Below are 21,660 nucleotides of genomic sequence, written 5' to 3' on the forward strand. Positions count from 1 at the left end.
AATCTTTCAATATTTAAATGTTGACAGTAAGTTAAAACACAACAAACAAATAAATGCCCCTAAATCAACTGTATGGGCCAAACAAAGCATCTGGGAATGGATTGTTTTGTATCCCTAGATCCAGTCCATCATTCTATTAAGCCACATTAAGTCTTGGCATAGAAGCAGGAATGCACCAAAATCGGAGATTCTAGAACAGGAAGAGGATTTGAAGTCTGAAGGAAATCATGTTTTGCATCTCCCTTTCTCCATTCCCAGCATACTGTACATGTGTGCCAGGTACTTCCCTGTGCTGAATTTCGGTTTCCTTCTGATTAAGAAAGAATGTAGTCCCCCAACCTCTAGGGTTGCTTTGAGCATAGTGATGAAAAATGTTGGTTTATGGTCATACCTGTTTTGCTAATGAATAAGCTCAGCTGAGAATGAGTAGACAAAAAAATGCTTTCCCCAAACGGTCCTATTTTTCTTCCCCTTCAATATAGGCGTATTTCAAACTGCCCACCATGTGAAATGGCGGAGCTGCCGTGTACAACTCCACTACGGGTCATAATGAGAGCCAGCAAGCACGCTTCTGCAGAAACCTCTAACGCAGCACATTCTGTGTGGGCTGGGTTGGTTCGATGTGTTTGTTCTGTGTATGTATGTGCATGTGTGTTCATGCAAATAATTTTAAAGGGGTGATTCAAGAGAAGGGGTAAAAAGAACCACGATATTAAGAACTTAATACATGCCTGGCAATGCGCTAGGTGCTTTATGTACATTATCTCAAGTCAAATTAAAAGGCAACACCTATTCCGAACTTTGAGTCATTTAGAAATAGGGAGACAGCAATGACATTCAAAATATGGGACAACTAGTAGAACAAGAGTACCAACCAATTAGACTGGAGGTCCAGGCATACCAGCTACAAAGCAGCCTTGGCTGAGACTGGAAATTCAATTTAAAGACACTAAGACTTCACAGTACTTGTCTGTCTTCCTTATATCACGCTTTACCCAAAATGCACAAACTACATATGGGCTGAATAAGGGCAGTGATGATTATAATAATGGCTAACATTTATAGAGCACTTTACCCAGTGCCAGGTACCGTTGTAAGGGCTCTCCATTCTTGACAGTTCTATGAGATGGGGATGATAGCTATTATTATGTCCATTTTATAGATGAGAAAACTGAGGCCCTGAGAGGCTAAAGGACTTGCTCAAGATCCAGAGGAGCCATTGTTCATGTCCAAGCTGTCTCAATTGCTGGGCTACAGGCTGCCTGTGTTCTATACACTCCTGCCAAATCCTGTACAACCAGTGCAATATTCAAATCAAAAATAATTTTACCTTTTAATTACCCATTCCAGTGGAGATCACTGAAAACAGAAGACATTTATAAAATATTTGGTTTTAAAATAAATGATGGCAGCTTTGCCTTCCTAGTTATTTTTCACCCAGGCTGATCTTAGAACGAGCATGTTAGATGCAGTGCTTAAAATCCAGGCCACGTGGTAGCAAAGCAAGGCAGCTCCGAGGCTTCTAGGTGATGGGAAAGTCACTGGAGGATACACACTTGCCACAGATAATTCGCAAAGTGAATATTCCGTAAGTGATAATTAAGGGCTGACTATAACATGAGACATTTTCTTTTAGGAGGAACATATGGATCTATACACTCTAAGGCCACAAAGCGGGCTACCATCATTTGTTAAGCTTTCCAAAAACTGTTTCTGTTCAACTCAAGCATGGGAAGTTCTCATTCTATATAAAAGGACGCTTTAGAAAAATTAAGTCTCTAAGAATAGGGTTTCAAAACAAAAGTGGCCCTGAACCATGGCTACAATATACCTAATATGATGGTGTTGTTTTCTAAAAATTCTTTTTGTTGCTGTTGGGGCGTATGGCTACAAACACAAAAGGCTTAACAATTTTTAGGAATGGACTGATATTACGACAGTTGTTTTTTGAGTTGCTAGGCAACATCAGAAAACAAATGTCCATGTTCTGAGATCATTCTGCATTCGGTCTCCCCACGGACAGCCCACATGTTCCGTGGCCGGACTCCGTTCCACTTGGTCAGCAGGAGTGGAATATCCCAACTGTGATGCTGATGGTCCGGAGTGGTCAAAAGACACCAATCTGTGTCTGAAAAACAGATCACAGTTTGTTGGCCACCTGACAGTCAAGATCTGTGGCCAAAGTTTTTGCTGGACTGGTATCGTTTATCCAAATTAAGTCCTACCTTCAGGGTTCTTGTTGATTTGTTACATCACTTCTGTCAGCTTTCTTCGCAGGTACATTATCTTTTTCTCCACTCCTATATATCTAAGGGAAGCCCAATTCACTTTTATGGGCAATTTTAACATCTGGGAACATAGAGACTCTTCCTGAGAATTCTTTCTTTGTTTCTAACAAATCACCTTCATCCTCAGAAGACCCATTTCAGATCATCTTTCTTAAGGATATACTGACATTATACTTTGACAGGTAAGTCTGCTTCCTTCTTTGTTTGATTCCATTAACTATTGAGTCTGTCTTTTTGAAAAAAAAAATTATAAAGATGATACACATGGTTCTAAAGTTAACATCACACATGTAAATACATACTCAACTGCTAGAAACATGAACCCCCTTCTTTTGTTCTAACTTTTGCCCACCCGATGCACTACAGTTCATTCTTGTAATTCAATCACTACGCCGCTGCATGGCAATATGTCACCTCCTATGTAAGATGCATGGCTCATGATATATAGAGAAAAAGACACACCAGTGATACTATTTTCATTTTCTTAAAGTGACAAAGAGAACTTAGTGCTTTAAGAAGTCCCATCCCTTTCTCCCCCCGAAAAACAATGAAATGGAAGAAAATCTTAGATCTGTATTTTAAATCAAGCTCCACCTTCAAGGGCAGGCTGGCCATGACTTACCTAAAAGGACTAGTTCAGTGAGCACAGCATCAGCCGTAATGCTCACCATCTACGCAGAGATGAATCCACTACAGGCCAATTATGAGCGGGTATTGCTGAGGGCCTGATACGTGTGCGCCATACGTGATAAGAAGCTGGTTCAGTAACCACCATTTCTATAGCAACGCACACCATCTGCAGGCTGCGTTCTGGGAAGGCAGTTAAAACTGGATCCTGCAATGTAGCTTCACTTGGAATCTGCTTTTATTTCTGTCACCTCATTAGAATGAGAGTCTTCAAGCCACATAACTTATTGTGAAACAGCAGAAACTTATTGCATAGAGGATCTTAAATTGTGATTTCTCTGCCACTCAAGGTCAGTCAGTCACTTTCTATTCAAACCACTGACCTGGTTTGCTTATTCATAAGTGACCATTCCCCAGGGCACCACCCAGGACATGGGACAGCCATCTGCTGTCCCAGTTACAGGCTAAAGAGAGTAAATGCCTGTGAAGCTGAGCTGACACACCACCTCTTACTGTCCAGAAAGCCACAGCTAAGATGCATTCACCATGACCCACAAAACTGCATCTGCCAGACTAGGGGAGGAAAGCTGCTTCTTTCAAAGGTCGAACTGGCCCCTGAACATGACCGATAAGGTCACTTTATCCCATCCCCTCAGACACGCCTGGACACCCAGGCCCCAGGCACCGGCACTGTACAACTTTTCAAAAGAGAGAGAACCTTTAGAAGATCTAGTTTAAAGAAATCTGGTAATTCCTCAAAGGAAAAGACTTACACTCACTAAATAGAGGCCTCCCTTGCACCATAAATCAAGTGGCATTTTAACACGGTAGCTTCAGCAAAATCAGCATTGCCTGTAAATGCGGCAAAAGTTTTGATTCTAATATGTGCAAGTCAGGCTTCTTAAAAAAATAATATTTCTGAGAGTGCATACCATAATCAGCCAATTCATACCGTTGTAACACACGAAACAAAATCCAACTTCACTTATGTTCTAGGAGACTGTTAATCTATTAGGTCACCCTCGGATGAACACGTGGGTTAAAATATAGAGATGCTAATTATTATAATGGGAAATTCTTTGCCTGTTCCCCCGCCCCCCGGCAAAAAAAAGACAACTGTGGCCATTAAAAAGAAAGAAGAAGAAAACTGTGATAAATGATAGCACCAAATACTGATCCACTCTAATGGTGCTGGAGAGGGTGTGGAGAAAAGGGAACCCTCCTGCACTGCTGGTGGGAATGTAAATTGATACAGCCACTATGGAGAACAGTGTGGAGGTTCCTTAAAAAACTAAAAATAGATAGAGTTGCCATATGATCCAGCAATCCCACTCCTGGGCGTATACCCTGAGAAAACCGTAATTCAGAAAGATACATGCACCCTATGTTCATTGCAGCACTATTCACAATAGCCAAGACATGGAAACAACCTAAATGTCCATCAACAGAGGGATGGATAAAGAAGATGTAGTGTGTATATATATATATGTATGTATGTATATATATATACACACATATATGCGTGTGTGTATATATATATACATACATACATATATACACACATACATACATATATACACACACACAATGGACTATTACTCAGCCATAAAAAAGAATGAAATAATGCCATTTGCAGCAACATGGTTGGACCCAGAGATTATCATACTAAGTGAAGAAAGCCAAACAGAGAAAGACAAATACCATATGATATCACAGATATGTGAAATCTAAAAAGAAAAAAGGAAGGGAGTACCTCTACATTTTTCTCTTGAGTAAACTTTCAGTTATCCAGCAGTCAGGAATGAAAGTATTTGAGTTAGCATTAAAATGTGGATTTATTTTTCAAATAGAAGTCCCGTGGAACTTAAAAATAATTTCACTTTTCTTTAAGAGTTTGAAATCGTGCCCTATAACCAAGGTGTTATCACTGAGCATCAGCTGTCACTCGGGGCCAAATGCTGGAAGGCTGCCTGGATAACAGGATGTAGAGACTGTGACTGAATCAGGCACGCTGTTCGGCCCTGCAGATGGAGAATACACTTGCATTTTAATACTAAGTGGTAAGAGCTTCCCTGTTGAATGCATCTTAGATCAGAGGGTCACAAACTTTTTCTGTAATAGTCCAGGTAGCAAATATTTTTCAGTTTGCGAGAACATACACTCTCTGTTGCAACTATTCATCTCTGCTGGTGTAGGAAAAACGTTCACAGACCACAAATGAACAAACAGGCACGGTTGGGTTCCCATGTTTTATTCCATTTGGGCTGCTGTAATAAAATAAACTGGGTGGCTTACGAGCAACAGAAATTCATTTCTCACAGTTCTGGAGGATGGGAAGTCCAAGATCAAGGTGCTGGTTGATTCAGTGTCCAGAGAGAGCCTGCATCGATTCATGGATGACGCCTTCTTGCTGTGTCCTCACATGTGGAAGGCGGGAGAAATTTTTCTGGGGCCCCTGTTATAAGGGCACTAATCCCATTCAAGAGAGCTCCACCCTCATCACCTCATCAACTCCAAAGGCCCCACCTCCAAATACTATCGCTTTGGGGGTTAGGATGTCAACATGCAAATTTTGTGGGGGTGGAATACAAACATTCAATCCACAGCACCCAATAAAACTTTATTCAGGGATGCTTACTTTTCATCTAATTTTCATGTGTCTTGAGATACTCTTCTTCTTTTGATTCTTTCTTCAAACATTTAAAAATGCAAAAACCAGACTTCCCTGGTGTTGCAGTGGTTAAGAATCTGCCTGCCAACGCAGGGGACACGGGTTCGATCCCTGGTCCAGGAAGATCCCACATGCCGTGGACCAACGAAGCCTGTGCACCACAACTACTGAGCCTGTGCTCTAGAGCCCGCGAGCCACAAATACTGAGCCCGCGTGCCACAACTACTGAAGCCCGCATGCCTAGAGCCCGTGCTCCGCAACAAGAGAAGCCACTACAATGAGAAGCCCGCACACAGCAACGAAGAGTAGCTCCCGCTCACGCAACCAGAGAAAGCCCGTGCACAGCAACGAAGACCATTCAATGCAGCCATAAATCAATCAATCAATCAATAAAAATATATAAAATAAATAAATAAAAATGTAAAAACCATTCTTAGCTTTCAGGCCATAGTTTGGCGACACTTAATTAGATGAAAAATTCTTAATGGATTCACGAATTTCTATTTCTGGCTGTTAAACACTTTGAAATTGCAATTACTTTGATATACCTCAAACGTAGATAATTAAGGTGTTAAACTGGTTAGAAGTGATTATCATATTTGACTTAATCATAAATAGTAGATAATTAGTAAATAGTGCTATGTGCTTAAGATGTGTTCCTGTTTTTTTTTCTGATCTTATAATACACTCTTGGAACTTTTCATTTAACTACAATAATTTAATTTCTACCTAAATAATGATATTACTGATTACACATAGTAGAAAACCCCTTATGAAATATGTAGGCTTCTACTGAGTTTAGTGAGTTAAAGAACATATGGTTTCTTTGAAATGTCCATCCAATCTTAAAGTTTTCAGAAAACATATTTTAATTCATTTGATCATTTTTGAATGACTATCCAAATGTTGGCTTTTCTCTGCACACATACAATCTGTTAGAGCCAAGAATTTGGCAGTTACATTTTTCACTGTAGATGCTAAGTTAAAAAGACCACTTAAGTGGGAAGAGATCAAGGACACAATGGAGATTCTCAATGACAAAAGGAATAATGCCATGGGGATTATTTCCAAAGAGGAAGTAGAGAATTGGATAACTTGTATTTCAGAGGCTTTATAACAATGCACATTTCTTTGTTTTCACTGACTTCTATAGTGTGTTAATTTCCTTTTGCTCCTGTAATAAATTACCACAAACTTAGGGGCTTAAAACAACACAAATTTATTCCATTATTGCTCTAGAGGTCAGAAGTCTGAAATCAGTTTCACTGGGCTAAAGTCAGGGTGTCAGTAGGGCTGGTTCTTTCTGGAGACTCTGAATGAAGAATCCATTTCTGCGCGTTTTTCAGCTTCTCACGGCTGCCTCTGTTCCTTCGCTTGTGGCCCCTTCCTCCATTTTCAAAGTGCATCCCTCCAATATCTGCTTCCGTCATTACGTTGCCATCTCCTCTGATTCTGATTCCTCCTGCATCCCGCTTATACGGACCGTTGTGATTACAGTGGGCCCACGAGGATAATCCGGGAGAATTTCCCCATCTCAAGATTCATAACTGAATCACATCTGCAAAGTCCCTCTACCATATAAGGTCATATTCACAGGGTCCAGGGATTAGGATGTGGAGATATTCAGGGGGGGCATTATTCAGTCTGCCATAGATATCAAAAAAAATTTTTTTTAATATAAACTTTTGCTGTTTGTGAGCTGTATACAAAATAAACCAATGAGAGCAAGGATGCTGCGTCTCTAGACCTGGGCCATATTGTTATGACACGTCTGTGTATGGCTCTCCAGTGAGAGCATCACTGTATTAGGAACACAACCTTTTATACCCCAGCCTTATTTATCTATATTCAACTATATACATTCAAAAATGAAGAGGCAGGAAGGAGTAGAATCATAGCAGCACGGGTGGAAGCTCTAGGATGGAGAAAATCCAATATAACTGCTCTCTCTCTAGACAGGCGCTCAAAGCACCGTTCTTTCATTAAACATATATATATATATATACACAGATAGGTAAAGGTAAATTCTGTGTATAGAGTCATGTTTTTTTTTTTATTGGAGTGTAATTGCTTTACAATGTTGTGTTAGTTTCCGCTGTACAATGTAGTGAATCAGCTACACGTATACATATATCCCCTCCCTCTTGGACCTCCCTCCCACCCCCTCCCCCCATCCCACCCATCTAGGTCATCACAGAGCACGGAGCTGAGCTTCCTGTGTTTTATAACATGTTCCCACTGGCTATCTATCTTAACGCATGGTAGTGTATATATGTCAGTCCTCCTCTCCCAGTTCGTCCCACCCTCCCTTCCCCCACTGTGTCCGCATGTCTGTTCTCTAAGTACCAGTGTTACATTGTAATATCTTAAACCGCCTTGAATCTTAAAACACCTGAAAGCTCCCCATCTGATTCAATCATTTGGCAAGCATTTTGCTTAGATACCTAGCAAGTGCCAGGGACTGTCTGTGATCACGATGATCCAAAGATGAGGCAGACTCAGCGAGGACACAGAGAACAACTGAGACGCTGCAAGGCCGTGTCCTCACAGACTTCTAGTGCCACTGCTGAGTGGACAACATGCTTGAGAGAAACCAAACTACCGTTCAGCGCGTGGAGAAAGGGATCTCAGAGGAGAGAGCCTGCTCGCGCAATGTGACAAGTAATGAGGGAGACCCAGGCACATGCAGGGAACGGCAAACGGTTTGGTGTGGGAGTGATGCAGGGTGTGCAGGGAACAGAGGCTGGGAGTGAGCTGGAGAGCTAGGCAGGGACCAGCTCTGCAGAGATCTGTGTGCCGTGCCAACGAGCGCGGACAGCCTCACGATGAGTACCTCTGAGATGTTCTCATGTGGGAAAGGGGTCTGTGCTTCTGAAAGACAATGCAAGTAGCAACCCAGAAGTCCCGGTGGAGGGAAGGAGAGAGGAAGACAGGCAGACAGGCTGCAGGAATTGGCCAGAAAAGAGGGACGAGTCTGCACCCAGACAGAGGTAACCAGAGAAGGAGAGGAGAAGGTAGGTTGGAGAAACGCTGATTTGACATCAACATGACCTTGCAAGGAACCAGACGTCGCCGCCGGTGGGGCAGGGGGGTGAAGCAAAAGAGTAAATGGGGGATAACTCTGGGGTTTCTACTTGGATGGTCTGGTAGATGGTACCCTTCACCAAGAGAGGAAACACAGAAATGAACAGGGGTAGGGGTTGAAGTGAAGCGAGTCAGTGGGTCCGTTTCAGGCATGTGAATCTGAGTTTCCTGTAGGACATCCAGAGATGGAGGTCTAATAGACAGTCAGGAACACAGATCAGAGAGCAGACTTGGTTGCACGGGGTGGCTGTGGGAGTGTGAGAAGCAGGTGGATGCCCCAGCGACTGCGTGTGAAGGAAGTCAGGCGCTGGGCGTGGGGCAGAGCCCATATGACAGGAGACGGGGACCCCGGGGACACTGAGTCACAGAGCCGAGGGAGGCGGGCCTTCCTTTCTAGAGAAAGGAAACCCTCCGATGCTGCAGAGATGTCCAAGGGGATGAGGAGGTCACCTGAGGCAGCTGCTGCTTAACTTCATGACTGTGGTTTCAGGAGAGCGGAAGGTAGAAGCGGGACCGCAGTGGGTCGAGAAGTGGAAGCAGCACATGGAGAACAGTCCTTCAAGAGATCTGGGCTAACGGGAATCTGGGAAAGTGGTTTGGAGGTCACAGGTCGAGAAACCCTTCTGCAGAGGAGGGGAGACCTTTGTTCACTGAATAAACTCTTTGGGTGTACCATGTACCAGGCACTGAACTGAGCTTCTTACAAATATTAACTCATTTATTCCTTGGGGTGCTTAATTTGATGTGTCAACTTGGCTAGGTCACAGCACCCAGATATTTGATCAAACACACCTGGAGGTGGCTGTGAAGGTATTTTAAAGATGAGATTAACAATTAAATCAGTAGACTGAGTAGAGCAGATTACACTTCCTGTAGGTGGGCCTCATTTAATCAGTTGAAGGCCTCAAGAAAAGGCTGACCTCCCCCAAGGAAGAGGAAATTCTGCCAGCACATGGCCCTTTGGATTCAAAGTGCAACATCAACTCTTCTCTGGGTCTCCAGTCTGCTGGGCCACTGCAGATTGTGAACTTGCCAGCCTCTTCAAGTGCATAAGCTAATACTATAAAATAAATCTCTCTCTCTTTCTCTCTCTCTCACACACACACACACATCCTACTGGTTCTGTTTCTCTGGAGAACTCTGACTAATAAACATACTCTTCATAACAGCACTAGGTACTGATACTATTATTATCCCCATCTCACAGTTGAGCAAACTATGGCACAGAGAAGTTAAGCAACTTGGCCAGGGCCACACAGCTGGTGGCCAGCAGAGCTGGAATTCCCATCTATTGTGTCTCAGTGTTGCTGCTCTTAACCACACGCTCTACTTCAGAGCACTGCCCCGGCATGTTGGGGCCCAACCTGGATGGACGACGGCGAGCGGAAGACTGGACAAGGGATGGAGAGCTTCGATCAATGTGCGTCTTGTACAAGTGAGGAAGCAGGACAGGTGATTCGCCCAAGGTAGGCCTTAGAGTTTTCCAAGTGGCAGATCCAGGGTTTCAGGAGGCCAAATGCAAGCTTTCCCCTCTCCTTCCTACTCCCTTTCCCTGCTTTGTTATCCACGTCCTTTCCTCCCTTCAGAATTCCCGTCTTCCCCAGGGGTTCCCTCAAGTCCCTTTCTCCCGGGAGCCCAGGGCTCCTTACATCCTGATCAGGACCATGTGCCTCTAGAAGTCACCAAGCCGTGGAGAACACACGCCAATGACAAAGTGCCCACGTGACCCAGAGCCACATGTCCACGTGGCAGCACGATCCTTCTAACAACATCAAGCTCGGTGCATCTAGTAAAGCCAATGAATTCCACACAAATAATTATGTGGTCTGTTAGTAACTGGAAAACAAAACAAAACAAACCTCAACTCCCCCCAAACTCCAGAAAGCCCAACAAGCATTTATTTCCAAATATAAATTCCTAGAACTAGAATTTGACTACTCAAGGAATTAGGTGTCTTTGAAAATACATTTGATACCAAAAATCCCCCAAGAATTTTTATGCGTGGTCTAACAGTTTAAAACTCTGAATGGGGTTATTTGAAAACCGGTCTTTTCAAGTTTGACTTTCACGGGATTCAGAACCAACAGGGTATAGGGACCAATGTGCTGTCCAAACCCGAAACACAAGCACGTACTTCTTCCCACATTCTTACTACGAATGTCAACTGTAAAACCTCCTGGAGGAAAATTTGGAAATATGTATTAAAAGCTTTAGAATTTTGTACTTTTTGAAGTCAGCAATTCCACTTCTTCTAAAATTTTATCCTAAGGAAACAATCATGGCCATGTATAAAGATTTTGCTACAAAGATATTTATCACAGTGTTGATAAGAAGAGTAATTTTTTTCTGACTTAGGGGATTGAGCAACTGAATTATGACATAAACATATAAGGGAATACCATGCAATCTTAATATTGACATTGCAGAATAACAGTTGCTATGGAATAATAATGCTAGAGAGAGATGTTCATGACATACAAATGGTTTTTAAAGGCAAGTTATAAAACAGTACATAGCATATGTACCCTTTCTGTTAAATGTTTATTTTTGGGACACAGTCTCTAAGGGGGCCCAATGACCCCCCACTCCTGGTGTTCACACACCTGTGTGGTCCACCCCATACTGTACCAGCATCTGGCTCTGTGACCACCAGCATATGGAAAGAAGGGAGCGGAGGCCACTTTGACCTTAGGTGATAAAAGACAGTGACTTCCATTTTGCCCACGTGTGCTTTTGTACTTTTTGTTTATTTGTAAATTTCTCTTGGGTCACTTGCTCTATTGGAAGCAAGCTGTCACGCTGCGAGTGGCCCTGTTGGGATGCCCACGTGGCAAGGCACTGAAGCCTCTGGGCATCAGCCAGTGAGAAGCTGGGGCCTGAAAGCGTGCGTGCAGCCCCTGTTGAACCCTGAGACGAGCTGGTTGACAGTCTGACTGCAACTTTCTAGGAACCCTGACCCAGAGCCACCCAGCTAGGCTGTGCCCAGGTTCCTGACCCTCCAAAACTGTGAGACAACAGATGTTCACTGTTGTTGAAAGCTACGGGTTTTAGGGCCATCTGTTACGCAGCAAAAGATAACTAATACATACATCCATAGTGCAATGGCTGGAAGGAAATACAGGCTCACTTTGGAGATACTGTGGGTTCGGTTCCAGACCTGCTGCGATATATCAAACATCGCAATAAAGCAAGTCACGTGAATTTTTCATTTCCCAGTGCATTAAAAATTATGTTACACTATACTGTAGTCAATTAAGTATGCAATACCATTATGCCTAAAAAACCAACGTACATATTTTAACTAAAAAATACTTTACTGCTAAAAAATGCTCACCATCATCTGACAACACAGGGTTGCCACAAATATTCAATTTGTATAAAATGCAGTATCTGTGAAGTGCAATAAAGCAAAATGCAACAGAACGAGGTCTGTCTGTAATCCAAAATACTGTTAGTGGGTTTCTCTACATGTGGGATCATGGGTAATTTTATTTTCTTTTTTTTCTGTACAGTATTGGCAATGTTTTTTTCTTTTTTCAGAACACAGGACCAAGAGAGATCATGTGACCATCTAAAGACTAAAAGGATAAAGGTTAGGAGAGCCAATTTAGTTCTAATAACCTTTAAAGATTCTCTTCAAGCAAATTAGCTTAAATGTGAAAAAAAACCCAACTCCAAAGAGCGTGTAAGACTTACCCACTAGAAACCATGCAATGACTATGAGCAAAGGCATTCAATAATTTCAAGGAAAAGGAACTTGCACAGGCTTCTTAAAAGGGAAATCAAACTGTAATGAAGTTATCTGTTAGCCGATCGCTGGCACGGGAGCTTGCTTACCTAGCTTCTGGTCAAACCGCCACGCTGTGACATAGGCATTGTGCCTCAGACTGCTCTGTGTGGCCAGGGGCACGGTGACATAAATGGGGCCATCCACCAGCACCGGCGTTCCGTCATTGCTGAGCAAGTGGACGCTGACGGCTGTGACGGGGGTCAGGTCGTACCTGGTGCCGTTTCCTGGAAGCAAGAGACATTCTCCATCACATGCACACACAGGACTTAACATGGGGCTGCAGAAACTGTTCACAGAGAAATATCATAGCTACCATCTACTGAGGAGTGAGCCTCCTATAAGCCAGGGACTCTATTCAGCATCTTAGACACATTATCCTCACCACGACATTCTAAGGCAGGTGAAATTCCCATCTTACACATAAACAAGCTGAGGCTCAGAGACGGTAGTAATGAGAGCTGGTCTTCGGATACAGGCTGGTTTGAATCTGCAAACCTGATCCAAGCTTGGGTTTGCAGATTCTAACCACTGTGCTGTGCTTTCAAAAAGGGCCTCAAGGGACTTCCCTGGTGGTCCAGTGGTTAAGACTCTGAACTCCCAATGCAGGAGGCGCGGGTTCGATCCCTGGTCGGGGAACTAAGATCCCACATGCCGCGCCCCTCCCCCCAAAAACAAGGGCCTCAAAAGAGAAGGGATTGTCTATAATGGGAGAAGAGGTGTGTGTGGAAATCCCTGAAATCAACTTCTATACAAAGTGAGCACTGCACACATGTTAATTACTCGGACATAATTCCACCATAATGGAACCAAATGATTTAAATCAGAGACTGCTGAAAACAAAAAAGGAGTGAATTTCTTCAAGGAGTACTTCAAAATATTAACTTACTGCTACTGAAAGTACACTACTGAAAACTTGGACTTGAAATATTTATGAGTTATTTTGGTTGCCATTGTTATTTTGATCTGTTTAAAAGGAATTTAATATACCAATTATTTTGCATTAGAGGCCTTTTATCCAAGCCAATCCTTTAATGACTGTCTACAGATAAACTGGGGAATGCTTATGAGAGCAATATTATATTTATACAGTTAAGCGGTCCATTTGAGAAGAATTTTTCTCCAGTGAAATATAATATATCATACAAAATGTATTCGGTCATAATTTAAAATCTTCCCTTGAACACGATGAAAACACACTGATAGAAAAATTTAAGCTACATTAGAAACACCATTTATAGGATTTCTTAGTAAGCTACTTATATACTTACCTACCGATCAACGAACTACCCAAGCTAATGCAAACCTCCAATGAGGACTAAATTTAAACATTTAAAACAAATCTGGTGAATTTTAGAGTTTGAACAACCAGTGAGAGCTAAACCCTTTGTAGAGCAATCTCTATACGGCTAATGTTAGCACTATCTTTTATGATTCATACCCATCTCTGTTTTCCAGTGAAGGGAAAGGCATGGAAATGAGGATTTCATCAAAAGGTCCACGTTGGAAGCATAGATTCAAGTTCTGAAATCTTTTTATCCTGGCCATTTCATTTTAGGGTGAAGAAAAACCAAAACCCAGAATTTACCATCTTTCTGGTCAAACTATCTTGTGGATGGAGGACCTAAATGTGTCCATTGCCCAAAGGCAACACAGAAGCAAAGGCGGGTCTCCAATGTACCTCTCTAGGCTCTGTTAGACTCTCTAAGTGAGACAGGACTTAAAACAAAGCGAGATTAAGTAACTTACTAGACTTTACATAAACAATTTAAAGATAATGTTTTCAATCAGGAGGCACTGCTTCTTTCATCAAACCCGAGGCAGGAAGTCTGGCCGGGGAAGCAGCAGGTAGAGCATAAAGGTACCCCAGACTCATCAGCCTTTCGCCCCACTTAACACTGCCTCTTGATTCCCAGAAATGGCATCCCCATTGTCCCCCCTCATCCCCTTTCGAGACTTCCTTCCTATAATCTTGCACATCCCTGGTCCAGGAAGCCAGGGTCCCAGTACCAGATCCGCCACCGACTACTTATGTGGCCTCTGGCGGGTTACTTCCCTGCTTTGGGGTCCGTTTTTCTTATCTGCAAAACTAAGGAGGTTGGACTAGATGCTTTCCTGTGAGGCTACAGAAAGGAACGAACTCGATTATAAACATTCAGAAGTAAGAACAGCACTGCGGAAAGGGGCATATTCTTTTAAAGCAACATGCCCTATAGGTGCATGTGCTTTAATGTTCTTTAAAATGTTCTCTGTTAGAAGACATCACAGGCAGGTATACCTGCTCTCCTGAGGCCTCTTTCCTCTCTCAGTGCTTCCACTCTGTGCCTTCCACATGACAGTCTACCCTCCCGCTTTCTTTATTCTGGACATACTTTGAAGGCTGTTTCCCTTCCAGCCCTCGTTATTAGAAGGCAACACAACACTGAGTTCTCTATATAAGGAGTCTCTCCTTCCCGTTCATCTTGATGTTACCTGACTCCTATCATGTCCGCAGAAAGACAGGTGTCTGTCAGGCAAAAGCAGCAACCCTGGACCAAGCTAGGAGGCCACCAATTCATCACTTAGAACAGGAGGGGTTTTGCTCGGATAGCATCTCCGGTTCTGTTTGGCTTTGGACATTAGTCATACTACTGACTCCTCTGTTTTCTTGGATCTACTAGCAGAAGTAATTTCTTGAAAACCCCTCGGGGGCGTCACGGAACAGGTCTGCGCTTTCTTGGCAACCACAGGGGAGAGCGTGAGGATACACGGGAACGAGCAAGTGAGGGAGGGACTGAAATCTCCACGCGGCTGCGTTTCTCTGTCTACAACTCTGGATCCCTCCAAGGGGGGGGAAATAAACAACCCCCCTTAGGCCACGGCAGGGAAACCAGCCTCTTTCCAGCCGCATTTGTGGCCTCTGTGTATTTTGCTGAATTCTAGTGATAACCTGTCACCTCACACCGGTTTGTGTGGTCCGGGCTCTCACACTAAGCTGAAATCTGTTAGATGCGGTTTATGAAACGGGAGGCCAACGTGGGGCAGAAGAGAATCCCTAGTTGATGGGCTGCTGGGGTGCTAGGCAGACACCACGCTGCCCTTCCTTGGCAGGAGGTCTGAGTCTTCCTAGGTCAACTTGGCCAGTTATTTCAGTGGAAAACAAATTGAATATAACCTTCCAAAGACCTTCTCTCTTCCCTCTGAAATAAGAGAGTGATTTTAAAATAAAACAAACTCCTCTAAAATCAATAGTCCTACGTCTTCTCTACCTTACCGTCGTCTCGTATTTCATAATTTATTCAAGAGCTCTTGGAATTGGGGCACAGAAAAAAACTGAATGATCTCCAAGGAACGAGGTTGTTCCTCCAACTCGGGGTTTTGTGATGGAGGCTGGATGGAGGTTTCATGATGGCCTCGGATTATCCTGTTCCCGGAAACACTACTCTCCTCCCAGGCCTGTCCCTTTAAATGAAAAGTCAACTTTTTTCTTCCCAATAATATTCACTTAAGATGACCACCATGTGGGGCTTCCCTGGTGGCGCAGTGGTTGAGAATCCGCCTGCCAGTGTAGGGGACGCGGGTTCGAGCTCTGGTCTGGGAAGATCCCACGTGCCGCGGAGCAACTAAGCCCGTGAGCCACAACTACTGAGCCTGAGCGTCTGGAGCCTGTGCTCCGCAACAAGAGAGGCCGCGACAGTGAGAGGCCCGCGCACCGCGATGAAGAGTGGCCCCCGCTCACCGCAACTGGAGAGAGCCCTCGCACAGAAACAAAGACCCAACACAGCCAAAAATAATAAATCAATTAATTTTTTAAAAATAGTTAAAAAAAAAAGAAAGACGACCACCATGCAACTTCTCTGGTGGTCAGATGACTGACACGTCATCATCACGCAAAAATTCAAGGAAGAAGAAACGTTTCTCAGGACGGGTATCGCAGAGGGAAGAAAAACAGGTAACAAATCACCACGTGAGCTTGATCTGTCACCAGACATTTATTAACATTCTCCAAAACGGATCAGATGTGGCAGGTATAAAAAGCTTTTGCAGAACAATCAGTTTCTGTAAAGCACTGGACGATTAAGTGAAATTCAATCAAAGCGTCCCTGGGAAACGCAGTAACGTACACACCTAGCGGGATTTAACCCAGAACAGCCTTTGGTTTTCCAGTTTATGTTGTGACTAGTGTGAAGTGTTGGGGAAAAGAAGAGGGGGAGACAGGAAAATGATTCCGGGCTTGAGACTCGGCCACCATCCATTCACCACAAGGAGGACCGGGGACCACGTCAGCACCGAGCTCTGTCGGCCGGGAACGGAGTTAAGGGCGGTCTTTCACCGGTAAGGAGCGATTACCTATTTTCTGGCTGGTGGCTTTTAGTTTCTGTGATCTTTGAGCAGTGTGTGTCCTGCCGGCCTAGGGTGAGAAGGACCACGCAGACTTAGAGGCCTTCCAGGAGATGTTTCAAAGTCAAGCACGAAGCCTCACCACTCTTCGCAGAGGGGAAGGCAAAGAGAGGGCAAACTCAGAGAAAGGGAGGTCGTGAGAAAAGGCTGGATGGACTCAGCCGGTGGAGCCCAGCGGCTCCCTGCCCCCAAGTGCTCCCTGTACTGGTGGGCGGGGGCATGGTGTGCTCCTCTGGGAATCAGGCCCAGGGCCACCCCCGCCCCTCCCAGCTGTGACACGTGCCCGGGTTGCGGGGGGGTCAGTGCATCTCTGCATAGCTGGGCAGGCTGCTCCAACAAACATACGTTCCAGGGGCAAGTGGGGCGAGGCTGAGAACAGGGGGACAGAAAACCTCTAACTCTGATCTGACACTTAAAGAAAATTCAATTAAAAGAACTTCTGGGAATTAAATATACTTCATTGGCCAACGGAGAGCTCAGGCAACTGGTACCAAGAGAGAGGCTCAGGGAGACAAGCTCATGAAAGGGGCGCAGGCTGAAGTCCTCAAATGACACTTTCAGTGCCCTTGAACTTGCAGACGACAGATCTGCCCTTCTGCACCTCAGGTTGGGTTCTCCCACTTATAAAGATACAAACACATATAAAGATGCAAACACAGACTCCCCGGCTGGAAAGAAACGAGCCTGGAGTTACCTGTTCCGTTTCCATCTAATCCCCGCAAATAAGGAAAGCCGTCCACCTCCGAGGGGGAGCCGGCGGCCGTGAGAAAGGCTGTCAGGTCACTGTAGCTGGTGTTCTCGGGCAGCCGCAGAGCTCTCCTCTGGAAATGCACGCGAGGCTGAGGCCGGGCACCTGCGGAAATGAACCCTGGAGTTACCTCTCGGAGGGGCGGTTTCTGTTTCCAGAAAATGCAAACCCCGGAAAAGCTCCTCTAAGGTTTCAGCGTGGCTTCCCAGTCCCCACTCCGCCCCTACATCCCCTCACATCGCCCATTCACGCGGGGCACAAAGATGTGACAGCATGTTATTATGGGGAGAGAAATAATAGCCCATTGTCACGTTTGCTTTGACACAGGATGTTATTTAGGTTTTTCACAAAAAGCTCTATTTGTGAGCGGTCTTTTCACTGCCCAGCCTTCGCCTATGGGTAGGGGTAGCATTTTGGGAAAAAGTCCACGTAAGTGAAATGAGTAGATGACAATTAATCTCTTGATACAAACAAGGCAGGAGAGACCCTCTGAAACCGTTACAGACACGTCCTTAGTCTTCCTGGTAAAATGTGGTCTAAGTGCACAGACCAAGCTGAAGCAGAGCAGGGCAACAGACGAGCAGCTGGAGAAGAATTGCAAATAAGAACCCACAGTAATGAGTCCCCTCCCTTCGGCGGAAGCGGCCTTTTGGCATTCCATCTACTCCGGTGGGTGCATCTGACTTGCGACGGATCATGTTACAGATTCTATGATGAGCCTCTTGAAAGGATGTGAGAACTGCTCTTTTCAGCAAACTCAACTCTGTGCAGGATGGGTTGAGCTGGTGACCCTGTGACACAGTTACCCTGTGACACCATCCGCAGTTTGACTTTGCTCCAGATCTTATTTTGACTGTAAAACCTGAACCTGTTTTTATCTATTGCTGTAGCGAGGGTCACAAGATGCAGACGTGCTGTATCAGTTTGCACACACCCAGCAAAAACATCGTGAAGACAAAAATGAATAGAGATGGGAGTTGGAGCATTTCCCGATGGAAGTACACATCTCTCTGGGTTAAAATAAAGTGGTTCCTTGGACTTCCCTGGTGGTGCAGTGGTTAAGAATCCGCCTGCCAATGCAGGGGACACGGGTTCGGGCCCTGGTCCGCGAAGATCCCACATGCCGCGGAGCAACTAAGCCCGTGCGCCACAACTGCTGGGCCCGTGTGCCACAACTACTGAGGCCCGCGCGCCTAGAGCCCGCGCTCCACAACGAGAAGCCCCTGCAGTGAGAAGCCCACGCACCGCAATGAAGAGTAGCCCCCGCTCGCCGCAACTAGAGAAAGCCCGTGCACAGCAACAAAGACCCAACGCAGCCAAAAGCAAATTAATTAATTAAAAAATAAATAAATAAAGTGGTTCCTCAAACGTGGTGGTCTGCGCTGATGTTCTGGTCATCATACATCCCAGCCCAGGCTTGAGGGAGACCACGTTTCCCTGTGGTCAGCTGGGGGCTTCCTCTTCCCCACCCACGGATGTCCTGACACAACAGCCCTGCCCAGAGTTCATGGTCTTTATGTCTACACCAAGGTTCCACTTCACCCTGGATCAGAAGCTTTTAAAGGGGACTTCCCTAGTGGCACAGTGGTTAAGACTCCGTGCTCCCAATGCAGGGGGGCCGGGTTCGATCCCTGGCCAGGGAACTAGATCCCACATGCATGCCACAACTAGGAGTCTGCATGTCGCAACTGGGGAACCTGTGTGCCGCAACTCAGGAGCCCTTGAGCCACAACTAAGGAGCCTGCCTGCTGTAACTAAGACCCGGTGCAACTGAAAATATTAATAAATAAATAATTTTTTTTTTTTTTTAAAAGAAACTTTTAAGGGAGGAATAAGCTTATCAAGAAGTGTTCTAGGGGAATTCTCTGAAGGTCCAGTGGTTTGGACTCTGCGCTTTCACTGCCGAGGGCCCGGGTTCAATCCTTGGTCAGGGCACTAAGATCCTGCAAACTGCAAAAAAACCCACAAAAAACAAAAAAGCAGTGTTCTAGAATAACGGAGTTCTGGAGCTCCAAGGATCAACTAATCCAAGTCTCTTCTGACAGGCGAGCCCACAAAATGGACTCACCACCAACACAGACTTACGGGGTGGGCTGCCTTGACCATGTATGACCAAGGTGGTCATGATGGCACCTGAAAATCACTGGTTGCATTTCTCACATGACTGGTTCTCCATAAACACTGGCCCAGCTTTAGATCCCATGGGAGCCAGGTGCCCAAACTCACAACAGTCCTATCTGAAGCTAAGTGGACACGGACATCGGTCCTGTTCTAGACCATCGATGCCCCTTCTTGGTCCCTAAAACAAAGCTATGGTGATGCACTGGCATCCACGTGGCTGAATCTTTCCACTTTCAGCTCTTGTGAGTCTGCTCTCCTTGTCCTCTGATCTCACACGACAGCAATGTCTTCCTGCTGTCACCTCCTCGGTCTGCGCAGGGCTCGGATGCCTCACGCTCCCAGGGGGTGGGGCGTTCTCCATGCCGGCCCGGAGCATCTTGCCTCACCCGATCCCTTTTCCCCCAGCCCGCTTCCCGCACGTGCTGTCTGCCTCTTTCCTTCTTCTCCGAGCTGCCCTCAGAGACGGAAGGTCAAAGCGAACCCTTTCTCGTCCATCTCCTCACCCCCAACCACGTGACAACATTCTCTGCTCCTGTTATCATTTTCTTTCAATGCTAGTGAATGTCCTGCGATTTGTTTCCTCTTCTCCACTGTTCTTCAGCCTAAACAATGCTGCTGCCGCCTGGGTTTCATGCACTGGGAAACGGGGAACTCGCTACTAGGAAGGACAGAAGGGCGTGTCTGCAGTCCTTTGCGTGACGGCGCAAAGAGGGGCTTGTCTTCACAAGGGTCAAGGCAGAAAGCAGGGGCCAGGCGGGTTACCCCAGAACACCGTGGGTCCTGTGTGCCCCTCCAGGCCCCGTGAGATGGGCAGGTTGAAGTCACCGTGAAAGCCCTTTAGGCTGAAAAGAACAGAACCCACTCAGCCTGGACCAAGGAAAAGGGGACGTTGCTGAAGGATGAAGGGGAGTCCTGCTGAACGCTAGGAAACCAGCCCAGCCAGGCCTTACGGGGACCAGCCTGGGACCCGGACACCACCACCAAGGCTGTTCCCAGCTCTCGGGCCACTGGGCGTCTCATTCCCATTCTTTTTTTTTTTTTCTGATTTAAAATTTTAATAAATTGAAGTTTAAAGAAGTCCTCCTCAAATTCAATTTAAAATGGTATCCCTTTCAGATTGAGGGAGATTTTAAAGAGGTGGCTACGTTTGTCATTGGTTCCTCATTTTTTTTTTTAATGTTTTTTACTCTACTGAGAGATGTTAGATTTTAGTTCTTCTTATTTATTTATTTATTGGCTGCGTCGGGCCTTAGTTGTGGCACGTGGGATCTTTTGTTGCAGCGCGCAGCCTTCTCTCTAGTTGTGGCGCTCTGAAGCCTGTGCAGGCTCAGTAGTTGCGGCGTGTGGGCTCCGGAGCATGTGGGCTCTCTAGTTGAGGCATGCAGCCTCAGTAGTTGTGGCGCGCAGGCTTAGTTGCCCCGTGGCATGAGGGATCTTAGTTCCCAGACCAGGGATCGAACTGGAGTCCCCTGTGTTGCAAGATGGATTCTTAACCACTGGACCACCAGGGAAGTCCCAGTTCCTCATTTTTTTTAGTTGAAGTATAATTGATTTACAATATTGTGTTAGTTTCAGGTGAACAGCAAAGTCATTCAGTTATACGTAATTTTTTCAGATTATTTTCCATTATAGGCTATTACAAGATATTGAATATTATTCCCTGTGCTATACAGTAGGTCCTTGCTGCTTATCTATTTTATATATAGTAGCGTGTATCTGTTAATCCCAAACTCCGAACTTATCCCTTGCCCCCTTCCCTGCTCTTTCCCCTTTGGTAACCATGAGTTTGTTTCCTATGTCTGTGAGACTATTTCTGTTTTGTAAGTAGATTCATTTGTATTATTTTTTTAGATTCCACATATAAGTGATACCACATATCATCGCAGTTCGGTGTCTTTCTGTCTGTCTCTGTGTGTGTGTCTATTTCTCTCTGCCCCTGTGCGTGCTTCTCTCT

At 45.1% G+C, this 21,660-nt stretch overlaps 1 protein-coding gene across 5 annotated transcripts in view; it reads right to left on the reverse strand.

The window, feature by feature from the left end:
- Positions 1 to 21,660, reverse strand: part of FAM171A1 (family with sequence similarity 171 member A1) — a 125,472-nt gene that overhangs the window by 16,561 nt on the left and 87,251 nt on the right. For 4 of the 5 annotated variants that reach the window (XR_014261326.1, XM_082452813.1, XM_082452815.1 and 1 more), the window contains exons 4-5: positions 17,532 to 17,690; positions 12,508 to 12,684 (exon numbers count right to left, since the gene is read on the reverse strand). Coding sequence is in view for 4 of the 5 variants with exons in the window: in XM_082452813.1 (XP_082308939.1) it covers positions 12,508 to 12,684; positions 17,532 to 17,690 (336 nt within the window). In the remaining variant the exon portion in view is untranslated. The remainder of the gene's footprint in view (positions 1 to 12,507; positions 12,685 to 17,531; positions 17,691 to 21,660) is intronic. The other variant, XM_082452814.1, reaches the window with a different exon arrangement.

Source organism: Balaenoptera physalus (genome assembly GCF_965194825.1).
Source record: "Balaenoptera physalus genome assembly, chromosome: 2".
Taxonomy (NCBI): Eukaryota; Metazoa; Chordata; class Mammalia; order Artiodactyla; family Balaenopteridae; genus Balaenoptera; species Balaenoptera physalus.